Source organism: Anomaloglossus baeobatrachus, chromosome 3 (assembly GCF_048569485.1).
Source record: "Anomaloglossus baeobatrachus isolate aAnoBae1 chromosome 3, aAnoBae1.hap1, whole genome shotgun sequence".
In the NCBI taxonomy this organism is placed as follows: Eukaryota; Metazoa; Chordata; class Amphibia; order Anura; family Aromobatidae; genus Anomaloglossus; species Anomaloglossus baeobatrachus.
Window position 1 is genome coordinate 430,164,638 of NC_134355.1, and position 14,441 is coordinate 430,179,078.

General features: G+C 43.0%; 1 protein-coding gene across 4 annotated transcripts in view; it reads left to right on the top strand.

The window, feature by feature from the left end:
* Positions 1 to 14,441, top strand: part of ARMC9 (armadillo repeat containing 9) — a 294,215-nt gene that overhangs the window by 194,196 nt on the left and 85,578 nt on the right. For all 4 annotated transcript variants that reach the window (XM_075340394.1, XM_075340396.1, XM_075340397.1 and 1 more), the window contains 3 exons: positions 1,224 to 1,258; positions 7,269 to 7,380; positions 9,265 to 9,357. In XM_075340394.1, the coding sequence (XP_075196509.1) occupies positions 1,224 to 1,258; positions 7,269 to 7,380; positions 9,265 to 9,357 (240 nt within the window). The remainder of the gene's footprint in view (positions 1 to 1,223; positions 1,259 to 7,268; positions 7,381 to 9,264; positions 9,358 to 14,441) is intronic.

Below are 14,441 nucleotides of genomic sequence, written 5' to 3' on the forward strand. Positions count from 1 at the left end.
TCAAAGAAAAAGCTAGCAATTAGTTTCCAGGCTAAATTTAGACCACGTCATGTTTGCACGTTAAGAAATACAGTAGAGGTTATTCAGCTGTCCTTTATGATAATGGTGAGTCATAAGTTATAAAATAATTATTCCAAAGATAAGATAAACTTCTACAGTTGATATGGTTGTCTTAAGCAGGCGTGACATCCTGTTCAAATGAGGATATGAATTGCACAATAAAGCACATATTTAGGGGTCTGTCTGACGAGTCCCTCATCTGATCCCCAATCCCCAGTATGGGGCTCTGTAGAACCCCATCTAATTGGAGGTCCAGTCGGTGCACCTACACTATTAATTTTCTATGGGACTGCAGATGACGATAGTTGAACGCTCAACTATCTCCCAGCTCCTAGACAGTAAATGGAGCTGAGGGGCACGTGCTTAACGTCTGCTCCATTGAGAAGGAGCTTGGTAGAGCCCAATATTCTGGATTGAAGGGAGTCCCAGCAGTCGAGCCCATGGTGATCAGGAAGATCCCTGTTCTGTGAATATAATATAACTGCTAAACTTGGTGCAGACCTTTTAATGTCATTTGGCTGATGGCTATGTCTCTCAACCCCCCCCCCCCTCCATCCTCATATTCATTCTTGCTCAACACTGCCAGGAATGCATGCGTTTTCACTTGGGACCGTGAAGTATGCCGATGACAGACAAGGATCAAGTGTTGGAATTCAACATACACCATCTTTCTTCATCGCTACGTCATCTTTTGGTGGGCAGTTTGGAGGCGCCCATCCCTCAATGGTGTGTGTGTATGTGGGGGGTTAGGCTCATAATATCGTTGCTGTGTGGCCTTAGCCAAGGACTTGTTGCATTGGCCACCTGTCTCCTTGTATTTTTATACCCTGAATACATATATCATGCCTATAATGGACCCACTTCTAGAAAAAAAATGCATTATCAGTGATAGAATTTATCTACAATTCTGAGAAACTAATTCTTTCCTGCATTACTGTGTAATTGTTCGGTGTTTCATAGCTGCATGTGAATACGTGGCAATGAGACCTGCATGGTGAACCTGTTGAGTCTACGGTTGGCCACTGTATGCTCTGCCTGATCCCATCCATTGTTTCCTAACCATTTTATACCAGTATCACTCACACTAATATGACTTCTGTGTTTGTAGGTTTTTCTTTTGTGGAAAGGTATATTTAGATCTCTCTTATTCTCTTTTTTTTCAGGCTTCCTCCATGTTGAAAGCTTCAATTGCACCCATGTACGTTCAAGTGCTTTAATGACCATGGTATTTCCCTTTAAGAAGTCAGCCCTGTGAGATAACAGGAAAAAATACCACAGGCTGCAGTTAGCAGTTTGATTATCATGCTAAGTATACAGAAACCTATTCACACCCTTGCACTAGCACATAACTATACCTGTCGCACATTCCAGCATCTGGTCACTGTTTGCCATACAAAGAAATGTTAGAAAGCAAATATTGTCTTAACATTGCAAAAATAATCTTTAGGCTTGTCAGCTTGGAGTGGGAAAAGTAGCGACAGACTTGCGTAATTCTCTGCCCATTCCCTCAGAAGTCCGAGAACCGTCCTCACGGAGGTGATCATTACTGCACCAGTAAAATATTACATCAAAGGCTAAAGACGTCTCTCCGACCATCACCCGGGAAGTCTGGGTTACTATTGCTCAGACTTAGGCAATGTGCACATAAAAAAGCATCTGAAAAACATGCTTTTTTAATTGCGTTTGCGCGTTTTTTCACATGCATTTTTCCTGCATTTTTTCTTTTTTTTTTCAGTCATGGCGATTGCGGGGGCTCAGGCGCTATACCCCCGCAGTCACCACTGGGTCTCTGACTGAGGATACAGCTGGGACCTTGCTCTCACTGCCCGGAGAGGTTCTCGCACCGCTCTCAGCAGTTTAACCCCCTGAATGCTGCGATCAATGCGATCACAGCATTCAGGAACCAGAGAGAGAAATCGCTTACTTCTCCTTGGCCATCGGGTCCCTGTAATGCGATCACAGGCCCCCCAACTGCTGCCATGGCAACCCTGGATTGTCAACGTGACGACCCCGGGTTACTAAGCTATAGATCACCTCACACACCATGCTGTATGCACGGTGTGTGAGGCGAAGTATCAGTGCTGCAATATAATCCGCTGTAGTGATAAAGCACTGCAATATAGAAATGCAGAAACAATTGACACGCTTTTTTTTTTCAGCAACAAAATTTACAAGGATAAAAGAAGAAGCAGCGTGTGCACAGCAAATCAGGATTCTGGTTGACTTTGCTGGCATGCATTTTTCCTTGCAATATTGATTAAAATCTGCAAGGAAAAATGCAGGAACAAATGCAGGAAAAAACGCAATTTGTGCATGGTTTTTGGTAAGATTATAACTATCCCAGCCTTTCATGTCTGAGATGGGAATAAGGCTATGTGCGCACGTTGCGTAAATACATGCAGTTACGCTGCGCTTTGTAGCGCAGCATAACTGCCTGCGTCCCCTGCACAGTCTATGGAGATTGTGCAGGGACTGTGCGCACGTGGCGTCTTAGAGCGCAGCGCTTTGGCTGCTGCCCGAAGCGCTGCGTTCTAAGAAGTGACATGTCACTTCTTCCGTGCGCTTTGCCGGCAGCTCCTGCTCTGTCTATGGCAGCAGCTGTAGGCAGAGCGCATGGAATCGGCTTTTTTTTTTCTCTCTACGGACATTTTCTGCAGCGATTTGAAGCGCACGTGTGCTCTTCAGATCGCTGCAGAAATTTCTGCAGGGCTAGTACGCAACGTGCGCACATAGCCTAGGAGCTAACAAGAATCGAGCTATAGAAACCCCCAAATGTGACTCTGCCGCTCTGTTTTTGTATGTCGCGTAGATAAGACTGGAGGCCGATGAACCTTTCAATGGTTTACTTGTGCTTGAGTGGGCCTCTGTTTGTAGGTGCTATCCACTTCATACCATAAACCCCCTTTATAAAGTTTTATAAGATTCTCTAGCAAAGGCCTAAGTATGATAGCTAGACGCCTGGGCCAGAATCGCTTCCATACTTAAGGCCGCTTTAAACGCAACGTCATCGCTAACGAGATATCATTGGGGTCACGGAATTTGTGACGCACATCCGGCCTCGTTAGCGTCGTCGTTGCGTGTGACACTTACGAGCCACCGCTAACGATCAGAAATACCAAATCGTTGATCGTTGACACGTCGTTCATTTTCCAAATATTGTTGCTCATGCTGGACGCAGGTTGTTTGTCGTTCCTGAGGCAGCACACATCGCTACATGTGACACCCCGGGAATGACGAACAACAGCGTTCCTGCGTCCTCCGGCAACGAGGTTGGAGTGACGTGAATGCGGCTGCTCTCCGCCCCTCCGCTTCTATTGGTGGCCCGCTGATTGACGTCGCTGTGACGCCGCATGAACCGCCCCCTTAAAAAAGAGGTTGTTAGCCAGCCACAGCGATGTTGCTAGGAAGGTAAGTCCGTTGGACGTGTTCTAGCGATATTGTCCGCCACGGGCAGCGATTTGCCCGTGACGCACAAACGACGGGGGCAGGTGCGATCGCTAGAGACATCACTAGCGATGTCACAGCGTGTAAAGCAGCCTTTACTCTTGCCCATTAAGGCTAGTTTCACACATCCGGCTTTTCGTCGGTTTGCCGGATTCGGCGGACTCCAGTACAGTGTGATACAGTACAATGGCAGTGCGGCAACTTCTGGGTCACATGCTCCGGTCACATGACTGCATGTGACCGGAGCATGTTACGCTGCCATTGTACTGTATACACTGTACTGGAGTGCGCCGAATCTGGCAATCTGGCGAAAAGCCGGATGTGTGAAACGGGCCTAAGCTGCTACTGACACACTAACTTTTAAGGGTGCTTTACACGCTGCAACATCGCTAGCGATGTCGAGCGCGATAGCACCCGCCCCCGTCGTTCGTGCAACATTTGGTGCTCGCTGCCATAGCGAACATTATCGCTACGGCAGCGTCACACGCACATACCTGGTCAACGACGTCGCTGTGACCGCCGAACAATCCCTCTTTCAAGGGGGAGGTGCGTTTGGCGTCATAGCGACGTCACTGTGGCGCCATTAAGCGGCCGGCCAATAGAAGCGGAGGGACTTAGATGAGCGGGACGTAAGATCCCGCCCACCTCCTTCCTTCCTCATTGCCGGTGGACGCAGGTAAGGAGATGTTCGTCGTTCCTGCGGTGTCACACATAGCGATGTGTGGTGCCGCAGGAACGACGAACAACATCGTACCTGTGGCAGCAACGATATTAAGGATAGGAGCAACGTGTCAACGATCACCGTTTTTGAACGATTTTGCGATCGTTGACCGTCGCTCCTTGGTGTCACACGCTGCGATGTCGCTACGGGGGCCGAAAGTGCATCACTAACGACGTGACCCCGACGATATATCGGTAGCGATGTCGCAGCCTGTAACGTACCCTTTAGAGCTGACTGTTCTCTTGCTGCTTAATATATAACCCGCTCCTTGACAGATGCCATTGTCACAAGATAATCTTATTTGCGAATGGCTTTAGTGTTATGTCTGACCGGTATGTGGCTGGGTTTAGTAGCTCGGGACCTGTTTACCCTTCTAATTTACTTGTTATGCTTCTTAATCAGATAAACATAAAAGTACATTAATTTTAGTAGTAAAATAGTGAAATGTCACATGCAGAACTTGTGCGTAATGTAAACCACCAATATTAACAGAGGTCCCTGGATATGTGAGGATACTTTGGTACACATACAACAGGATGGGCCATGAAAAAAACACAACACCATTATTTACAGGATAATGTAATTGTTATGTCTTTGCCCAATTCTGCGATGTTGGAAATCCACAATGACTTTGTAGCCAATTGCAATCTGTCACTCGCTCCTATAACCCATGTATATGTTGACACGGGTGATTGCACCAGTACGGATCATTTTAGCAACAATTACATTGGGCTTCTCATAATCTTTTCTTGGACGGCTCCAGCTATACATGTCTGAACTTGTGGTTGTTTACTTTTTCTGTCCTCGTTCACATATCCTGTATCACAGCCACCGCCCAACCTTCTATACTGCTTTTTGCTGGAATTGGATGCTAATGTGTGCAAAAAAAGACAGTCTTTTATTAGGGCAATGTCGGTGTAAGAGGCCCGTTAAGCATTATCCTGTCCAACAGCACAAAAGAAAATCGATGTGTTTATTGTGGCTCACCCTTTTATATACATTTTGGGGTAAAGTCAGATTCACTATAAATGCTTGGTCTTGTACCACACCACTATCAGGTTAGCATACTTGCAGTGTTCTATTAAAGATAATGTGTGACCAGGTTTTTGCTACCAAATCTGGAAGCAGGAATAATATAAGGACAGAGAACATGATTCCTGCAGTGTGTCCCCTTGCTGTCATTTAGCTAAAATCCCTGTTTTATCAGCTGCAGATCTAGCAGTACTCTGAATGTTCAGCTCTGTATAACCCCACCTACACCACTGATTATCAGTTTTCTGCTCATGTATAGTATACACAAAAACCTACCAATCAGTTGTGGGGATGGGGTTATAGAGAGCTCATGAATATGGAGGACTACCTGGCAGTAGGTTTACTAGTCGTCTAATTGATAATTCCCTGCTGATAAAACTGTGATTTTATGAAAACTACACTAAGCAGCCCAGTAAGTGACACACCACTGGAATCGGAGTCTCTGTCTCTACTTTATGCTGCTCCCAGATTGGATGGACAAGATAGAGAAAACAGGCTAAGTTCACACTTGCGTTGTTTTGCATCAGTCACAATCTGTTGTGTGACTGATGCAACGGATGTGTTGCAGATAGTGGCACAACTGATGTGACTGATGCTGCAAAAGATGAACCGTTTTTTTTTTGTTTGTTTTTTTTTTACTGTTTTACCGGCGGCAGCTTTTGTGAACGATCAGCTGATTGCCCGGTGGCCGGCTTTTGTGAATGATCAGCTGATCGCCCGGTGGCCGGCTTTTGTGAACAATCATTTGTTCGGCTGGCGGACGGCTTTTGTGAACGATGATCATTCAGCTGATCGTTCACAGTCGGCCGCCAGCTGATCAGCTGATCGTTCACAAAAGCCGGCCGCTGGGCGATCAGCTGATCGTTCACAAAAGCCGGCCGCTGGGCGATCAGCTGATCGTTCACAAAAGCCGGCCGCTGGGCGATCAGCTGATCGTTCACAAAAGCCGGCCGCTGGGCGATCAGCTGATCGTTTCGGCCGCTGGAACTGGAACTGAATTTAACATAGATCGTGGTTTTTTACTGTGCGTATGCTCACAGTAAAAAAACGATCTGCCGCACACAAAAAACGTTACATTCAGCGTTGGTCCCGCCTGACGGTTAGTCAGTAAACGACTGATCCGTCATGTGGCGGATGCAGCGCAATGCCATCAGTCACCATCCGTTGCTAATAGAAGCCTATGGGGAAAAAATGGATTCCTGCAAAATATTTTGCAGGATACCGTAATTCCTCAAGGCGACAGATTGTGACTGATGCAAAACAACGCAAGTGTGAACTTAGCCTTAGCGACAGAATTGCACAATGGTAGTAATGGAACTGTCTAAAGTTATATCAAGGTTTGCTTGAAAGGTACATCTTTCGACCTTTTTGCATCACTACCCAACATTACGTTGCAAGGAGTAGTCTTGGGGTAGACACTTACATAGACGATGGTTTTAGTGTGCACACGTGTGACGGAGCTGAAAATCTGGCCTGGATAAAGGGGGATCTGCTGGGAATGGCGGGTCTTCTGGAGACACGGTGATGTAGATTTGTGTTCTTATCGGGTTACTCATTTAATGGAGTGTCCTGACCCTGCACACTCAGCAGGTAGAAAGGTAATTTCTAAAGATGCATAAAAAGTGGTTAGCATTGCCAATGCGTTACACACATTTTTATGGTTTTATGGTCCTATATACACCAGAAATATCTGAACGTCCAGTGTGTAATCACAATTCCCAGTATTCATGGCTGACTCAGTGTGTGTTTGGTGATTTATTCACTGATAAGTGCAGTTTTTACGTTACATATTTTATCCATTGCTTTTTTTTTTTTTGCATTACCCTAAAAGAACTTTTTCTGAAAGAGGTAATGTGCGCTATAATGACCAGTTCTAATTCTAACACAGATGTGCCCTCGTGTCTGAACAAAGGATTTGTAATATAGGATACAGTGGAAAGAAAAATACATAAATGGAGGCCGTACAGTTGGCGCTTTAGGCTATTCATTGTTATGCTGTTGTGTTTTACAGGAGGCCTCAGGAGGTGCCCTTGTTGCCTTCTCTAGACTACGAGAAGCTGAAGAAAGACTTGCTATATGGCAGTGATCGATTGAAAACATTGCTATTGCAAGCTTTACGATGGGTATGTAGCATTAGGGCTGCTCAGAAACTGCACATCAATATCATAATATCGCTTTTATATGTATTTAAAGGGAATCTGTCACCAGGTTTTTGCTACCCCATCTGAGAGCAGCATAATGTAGAGACAGAGACCCTGATTCCAGTGATTACTGAGCTTTTTGTTGTCATTTTGATAAAATCAATGTTTTCTCTGCTGCAGATCTAGCAGTTATACAGAGCTCATGAATATGTTGGACTATCTGGCAGCATGTCAAGTAGTCCGCTAATGATAATCTACTGCTGATTTAAACAGTGATTTTATAAAAAAAATAGTACACAAAGCAGCCCAGTAAGTGACACATCGCTGGAATCAGGATCTATGGCCCTATATTATGCTGCCTTCAGATAAGATGGCAAAAACCTGGTGACAGATTCCCTTTAAGTCCAGATTCACACATGTAGTACAGTGTTTTCTGTTTGGCAAAAACAAAACCGGATTCTGACCGAAATCCTGACTGAGCCATTCAATTCAATAAAGCTGATGGAGTTCACTGTCTGCTTTCCTTCTTGGGAATATTCAGTTTTCAGACTTGCACAAACGCGGGCCAGACCACGTAGTGCTCCTTGCAAAGTTCTATGAACCTAATTATCGAAGAAGCAGTAATTATGGTATGCTGAATTTACATTTTGGCTAGGGCTGAAAGGCGATTATGGCCACGAGCGCAGTTCACTCAATGCTGCTACGTTGCGGCGCCTAAACTACCATGACAGGCAAGAGATCCAACCGAGTCTGAATTATTTTGCATCTTGCTAGTCATGGTGGCAGTAGTGTGTCGCAATGTGACCCCACTTACTTCTATGGGCGGTACAGTGGCACAGTGGCTAGCACTACAGTCTTGTCCCACTAAGGACAACATCTGCAAGGAGTTTGTATGTTTTTCGCGTGTTTGCGCGTGTCTCTTCTGGCTACTCCTCCCAAACGACAAAGACATACTGATGCGGAATTTAGATTGTGAGCCCCAATGGGGACAGTGATAATAATGTCTGTAAAGCCCTGCGGGATTAATGGCACTAGGTGAGGAAAATAAATGAATATATGGCCGCAATGTAGCAGTGGCACCACGCATATTTCAGTCTTGTGATAGCTGCCATGGCCAAAGTCGCCATGTAGCCATAGCCTTTCACTTGCACTTCACCAGTTAATAACTGATCCATTATGGGGCACTTATATTATCTGTATTAGGTAAAATCAGACTGGTAGGAAAGGTTCAATATAATTTCTAACTTTTCTTTCTGGTGCCTGGTTGTGTCTGATAGATAGGCAACACCTGCATGATCCCCGGTGAAGCCATTATTCTAGAGCATTGTAACGACACAGTGTTCTAGAAAAAGACCCATCAGTAATGGCTATTAAAAGGCTTATTGGCAGTCTAATTGCTGAATCGTTCAAGTATCTAACATGAAACACATTGTTTCTTAATTGACATACCACTATTACATGGGAGATAAAATAAATTGATAAAATAATCATATCTCCAAGATCCTATCCCAATGTAGTAGGAGTAATAATAATTATCCCAAATACCTCGAATTAGAAATGGAGGATAGTTCTCCTGCTATAACCATGTCTCTTACATCCTTTGCAGGTCAGTTTACCTTAGGTATCCGTGGTTACGTCCACTCATATAGTGACAGTTAGTCAGTTAGTTGCTCACAGCCGTAATCATGAAAGGGATTGATGTGATCAATAGTTACCGCTAAATCAACTGCCAAAGCAAAAGGTCTTATAAAATGATAACGATCAAATCTTGGCATCATATACTTTAGACTGTAAAATGAAGGACAGGTTTGTTGGGTAAAACTGAGGCCTTGGCCTAAAGTGTGTTTGTATTTCTTTTATTTTTAGCGCTTTACTCATTCTCAGCCCGGAGAGCAGAGGGACACGGTTCTTCAGGCATACCTTTCAAATGATCTACTGGACTGCTACCAAAACGGAACGGTAATCACTTTCTAACAATGAGATACTGTGTGTATAGCCAGTGGTGCTTTCTGCTGTCTTCTACCTTGGCACCATGGACATAGTCTTCCTTTGGCTCCGTATGAGTTTTTTGGCGGTGTAGCTACACTTAAAAAATGTATGTAGTCATACTATACCAGTGACATGCCTGAAACGTCAATGAGGCTAGCAAGTCACTACTGCAACTAGCTAATCATGGCCGTCATCTTGTACTGCTGCCTGATTAACAAAAGTCTGAGAAGACCATACACTGGGGCCACAGAATTGAAATGTTAATATCATAATGTTGGAATTGTTTTTGCATATATTGAACTAAGTGATATATCTTTATGAGAAATCAGAAAATCCCTTTAACCCCTTAACGACCTATGACGTGCTATGTCTTTCATAGGTCATATCCCTGCCTTTGATGTGGGCTCGCACGCCGAGCCCTCATGTTTGCCTGCACCTGTTTGCTGTTCTGCTCAGCCGACCTGTGCCTCTAAAAGCCATTTATCAATCAAAGATCTGCCCTTGGCTGTTAACCAGTTAAATCCCGCTTTCAATCTCTGACAGCGGGATTTAACACTTGTCAGAAGGGGGGAATTGTGCCATTCCATCGGCGCTCCCTTGACGTCATAAGCTGAAGAACCCTGTCTGTCATGACTATTTTTCTGTGAACGCCAGCTCTCATAGGAGATTGTAATTTTTGCTAAGGGGACTACACTCTCTGACAGAAGTTCTGTCGCTTATCCATGTTATGTAAATAAAAGCTTATAACCTGACTTTAAATTCATCCATTGGTTTTATAAATTACTCTTTTGAAAGCTGAAACCCTGCCAAATTTGGTTTAGGTTATGAAAATAGTTGCTGCAAAGCTGAAATATTGATCATTTAATGAACACAGAAAGGTCAGATTTTGGCAATACAAAAGTTTTGTCGCCTTGTCATATAATGCACCCAATCCTAGTTTACATCCTCACCTGTGCTCACTAAATGATCGGTTAATTAGTGGGTATGTATATAAAGAAACCCAGCACCACAGACCTTCACTTGAACTGCAACTTGACCTCTGACAACATGCCAAAAATCCACTCTGCGACCAAAGCCTTGCTTGATTAACAAGAGGCTGAAGACCAGATCCACTGCAGAGGTGGCTGGCACCTTTAATGTGTGTCAGCGTCAAGTACAAAGAATTAAAAAAGATTTCAAGAGACTGGAGATGTTTTTGATAAGCCCAGGTCTAGCGGACCCCGCAAGACAACTGCTCAGGAGGAACGTTTGTTGGTTAGAAAATCCAAAGCCAGCCCCTCTTCCACTGCAGCAGAGCTCCAACAGGCCTGGTCACCTAAAGTCCCTGTGTCAACTAGAACAGTTTTGTAGGATCTGTCTCGAAATGGCCTCCGTGGTCGAATCAGTGCCCAGAAGCCAGCACTAAACAAAAGGCAATTAAAAAACCGTGTGGCATTTGCCAAATCCCACACCTACTAAACAGATGGACGCTGGAAAAATGGCAGAAGGTGGATTTCTCTGATGAATCTTCAGTTGAATTACACCACAGCCTCCACAAATACTGCAGGAGACCTACTGGAGCCCATATGGATCCAAAATACACCCAGAAATAGTTACGTTTGGTGGTAGAAAGATCATGGTATGGGGGGGTGCGAAACATTTGCAAGGTGGAAGGCAATATCAATAGCCTAAAATATCAAGAAGTATTAGCTACCTCTTACATTCCCAATCATAAAAGGGGTCAAATTCTGCAGCAGGATGGTGCTCCATCTCATACATCCATCTCTACAACAAAGTTCCTCCTGGCAAAGAAGATGAAGGTGCTCAAGGACTGGCCAGCCCAGTCACCAGAGATGAACATCATTGAGCATGTTTGGGGTAGGATGCAAGAGGAAGCTTGGAAGACAAAACCAAAGAATCCAGATGAACACTGGGAGGCAAGTAAGACTGCATTCTTTTGTATTCCTGATGACTTCATGAATAAATTGTATGAATCATTGTTGAACCGCATGGATGCAGTCCTTTAAGCTCATGGAAGTCACAGAAAATATTAAATATGGCTCTAATAGCACCACCACTTCATTCACCAATGTTATCCAACATACAGTCATATGAAAAAGTTTGGGCACCCCTATTAATGTTAACCTTTTTTCTTTATAACAATTTGGGTTTTTGCAACAGCTATTTCGGTTTCATATATCTAATAACTCATGGACTCCGTAATATTTCTGGATTGAAATGAGGTTTATTGTACTAACAGAAAATGTGCAATCAGCATTTTATCAAAATTTGACCGGTGCAAAAGTATGGGCACCCTTATCAATTTCTTGATTTGAACACTCCTAACTACTTTTTACTGATTTACTAAAGCACTAAATTGGTTTTGTAACCTCATTGAGCTTTGAACTTCATAGGCAGGTGTATCCAATCATGAGAAAAGGTTTTTAAGGTGGCCACTTGCAAGTTGTTCTCCTATTTGAATCTCCTATGAAGAGTGGCATCATGGGCTCCTCAAAACAACTCTCAAATGATCTGAAAACAAAGATTATTCAGCATAGTTGTTCTGGGGAAGGATACAAAAAGTTATCTCAGAGATTTAAACTGTCAGTTTCCACTGTGAGGAACATAGTAAGGAAATGGAACAACACAGGTACAGTTCTTGTTAAGCCCAGAAGTGGCAGGCCAAGACAAATATCAGAAAGGCAGAGAAGAAGAATGGTGAGAACAGTCAATGACAATCCATAGACCACCTCCAAAGACCTGCAGCATCATCTTGCTGCAGATGGTGCCAATGTGCATCGGTCAACAATACAGCGCATGTTGCACAAGGAGAAGCTGTATGGGAGAGTGATGCGAAAGAAACCGTTTCTGCAAACACGCCACAAACCGAGTTGCCTGAGGTATGCAAAAGTACATTTGGACAAGCCAGTTACATTTTGGAAGAAGGTCCTGTGGACTGATGAAACAAAGGTTGAGTTGTTTGGTCATACAAAAAGGCGTTATGCTGGAGGCAAAAAAACACGGCACTCAAAGAAAAGCACTTGCTACCCACAGTAAAATTTGGTGGAGGTTCCATCATGCTTTGGGGCTGTGTGGCCAATGCCGGCACCGAGAATCTTGTTAAAGTTGAGGGTTGCATGGATTCAGCTCAGTATCAGCAGATTCTTGACAATAATGTGCAAGAATCAGTGACGAAGTTGAAGTTACGCAGGGGATGAATATTTCAGCAAGACAATGATCCAAAACACCGCTCCAAATCTACTCAGGCATTCATGCAGAGGAACAATTACAATGTTCTGGAATGGCCATCCCAGTCCCCAGACCTGAATATCATTGAACATCTGTGGGATGATTTGAAGCGTGCTGTCCATGCTCGGCAACCATCAAACTTAACTGAACTGGAATGAATAAATGTAAACGGGAATGGTCAAATATACCTTCATCCAGGATCCAGGAACTCATTAAAAGCTACAGGAAGCGACTAGAGGCTATTATTTTTGCAAAAGGAAGATCTACAAAATGTTAATGTCAATTTTATGTTGAGGTGCCCATACTTTTGCACCGGTCAAATTTTGTTTAAATGCGGATTGCACATTTTCTGTTAGTACAATAAACCTCATTTCAATGCAGAAATATTACTCAGTCCATCATTTATTAGATATATGAAACTGAAATAGCTGTTGCAAAAACCCAAATTGTTATAAAGAAAAAAGGTTAACATTAATAGGGGTGCCCAAACTTTTCCATATGACTGTATCTTTGTATTAGAAGTTAATTATTTGTTTGAATTTCACATTACTTTCTGTGGGCGACAAAACTTTTGTCTTGCCAAAATCTAACCTTTCTGTGTTCATTAAATGATCAGTATTTCAGCTTTACAGCAACTTTATTTTTATAACCTAAACCAAATTTGGGAGGGTTTCAGCTTTCAAGAGAGTAATTTATAAAACCAATGGATGAATTTAAAGTCAGGCTATAAACTTTTATTTACATAACATGGATAAGCAACAGAACTTCTGTCAGGGAGTGCAGTAAAAAGTAAAAAAAAAAAACAAAAACACAAAAATTGAAATCGCACTCTTTTGCCCTATTGGAAAAAAAAACAATTAAAACGTAATTAAAAATACCCATATTTGGTATTTCTGTGCTCACAAATGTTCGATCTATCGCAATATAAAATAAATGTATCGGATCTGTAAACATCATGACGAGATAAAAAATGAAGACGCCAGAATTGCAGTTTTTTTCTGCCACCGCAACAACAGAAAAAATTGTGATAAAAAGCCATCGAAACATTGTATATACCTTAAAATATCAATAAAAACATGAGCTCAGGGTGCAAAAAACAAACCGTCACACAGCTCCATATCCCAAAAATAGAAAACGTTAGGGCTCTCGTAGAGTCGTTCCACAGGCAAGATTTTTTTTTTCAAAATTTCTGATTTTTTTTTTTCACCAAAAACTATACGTTACTACCTACGTAATCGTACTGACCAAGTTAATTGGATCCGTCGGGTCAGTTTTATAGTAACATGAGCGCTATAAATAAAAAAGAACAAAAAGCAATTGTAGAATTTTTTTTTTTTTCTATTTTGCCACATTTGGAATTTTTCCCCCGCTTACCATTACATCAGATAATAAAATGAGTGGTGTCATTCAAAAGGACAACTCATCCCGCACAAACATGCCCTCACACGGCTGTATTGACAGAAAAGTAAGAAGGATATGGCTCTTGGAATAAAGGGAGGAAAAAACAAACTCGCAAAAATGAAAAATCGCCTAGTCCTTAAGGGCTTAAAGGAAATCTGTCACGCAGTACATGTAGTCTGAAGCATGGTACAAAGAAAGAGAAGCTGAGTAGAATGATATATAGGATCTTGGGAAAAAATTCAGTATAACCTGGTCCTGTATATTATTCATTGAAATCCCTAGTCTATGTATTTTAGTCCAGTGGGCGGTCCTACTAGTGATTGACAGCTATATGTCCTTGCATAGTGATACAGCAAAGACTGTCAATCACCGAATAGCACCGCCCTCTGGACTCCTACATACAAGCACCAGGGATTTCATTGAAT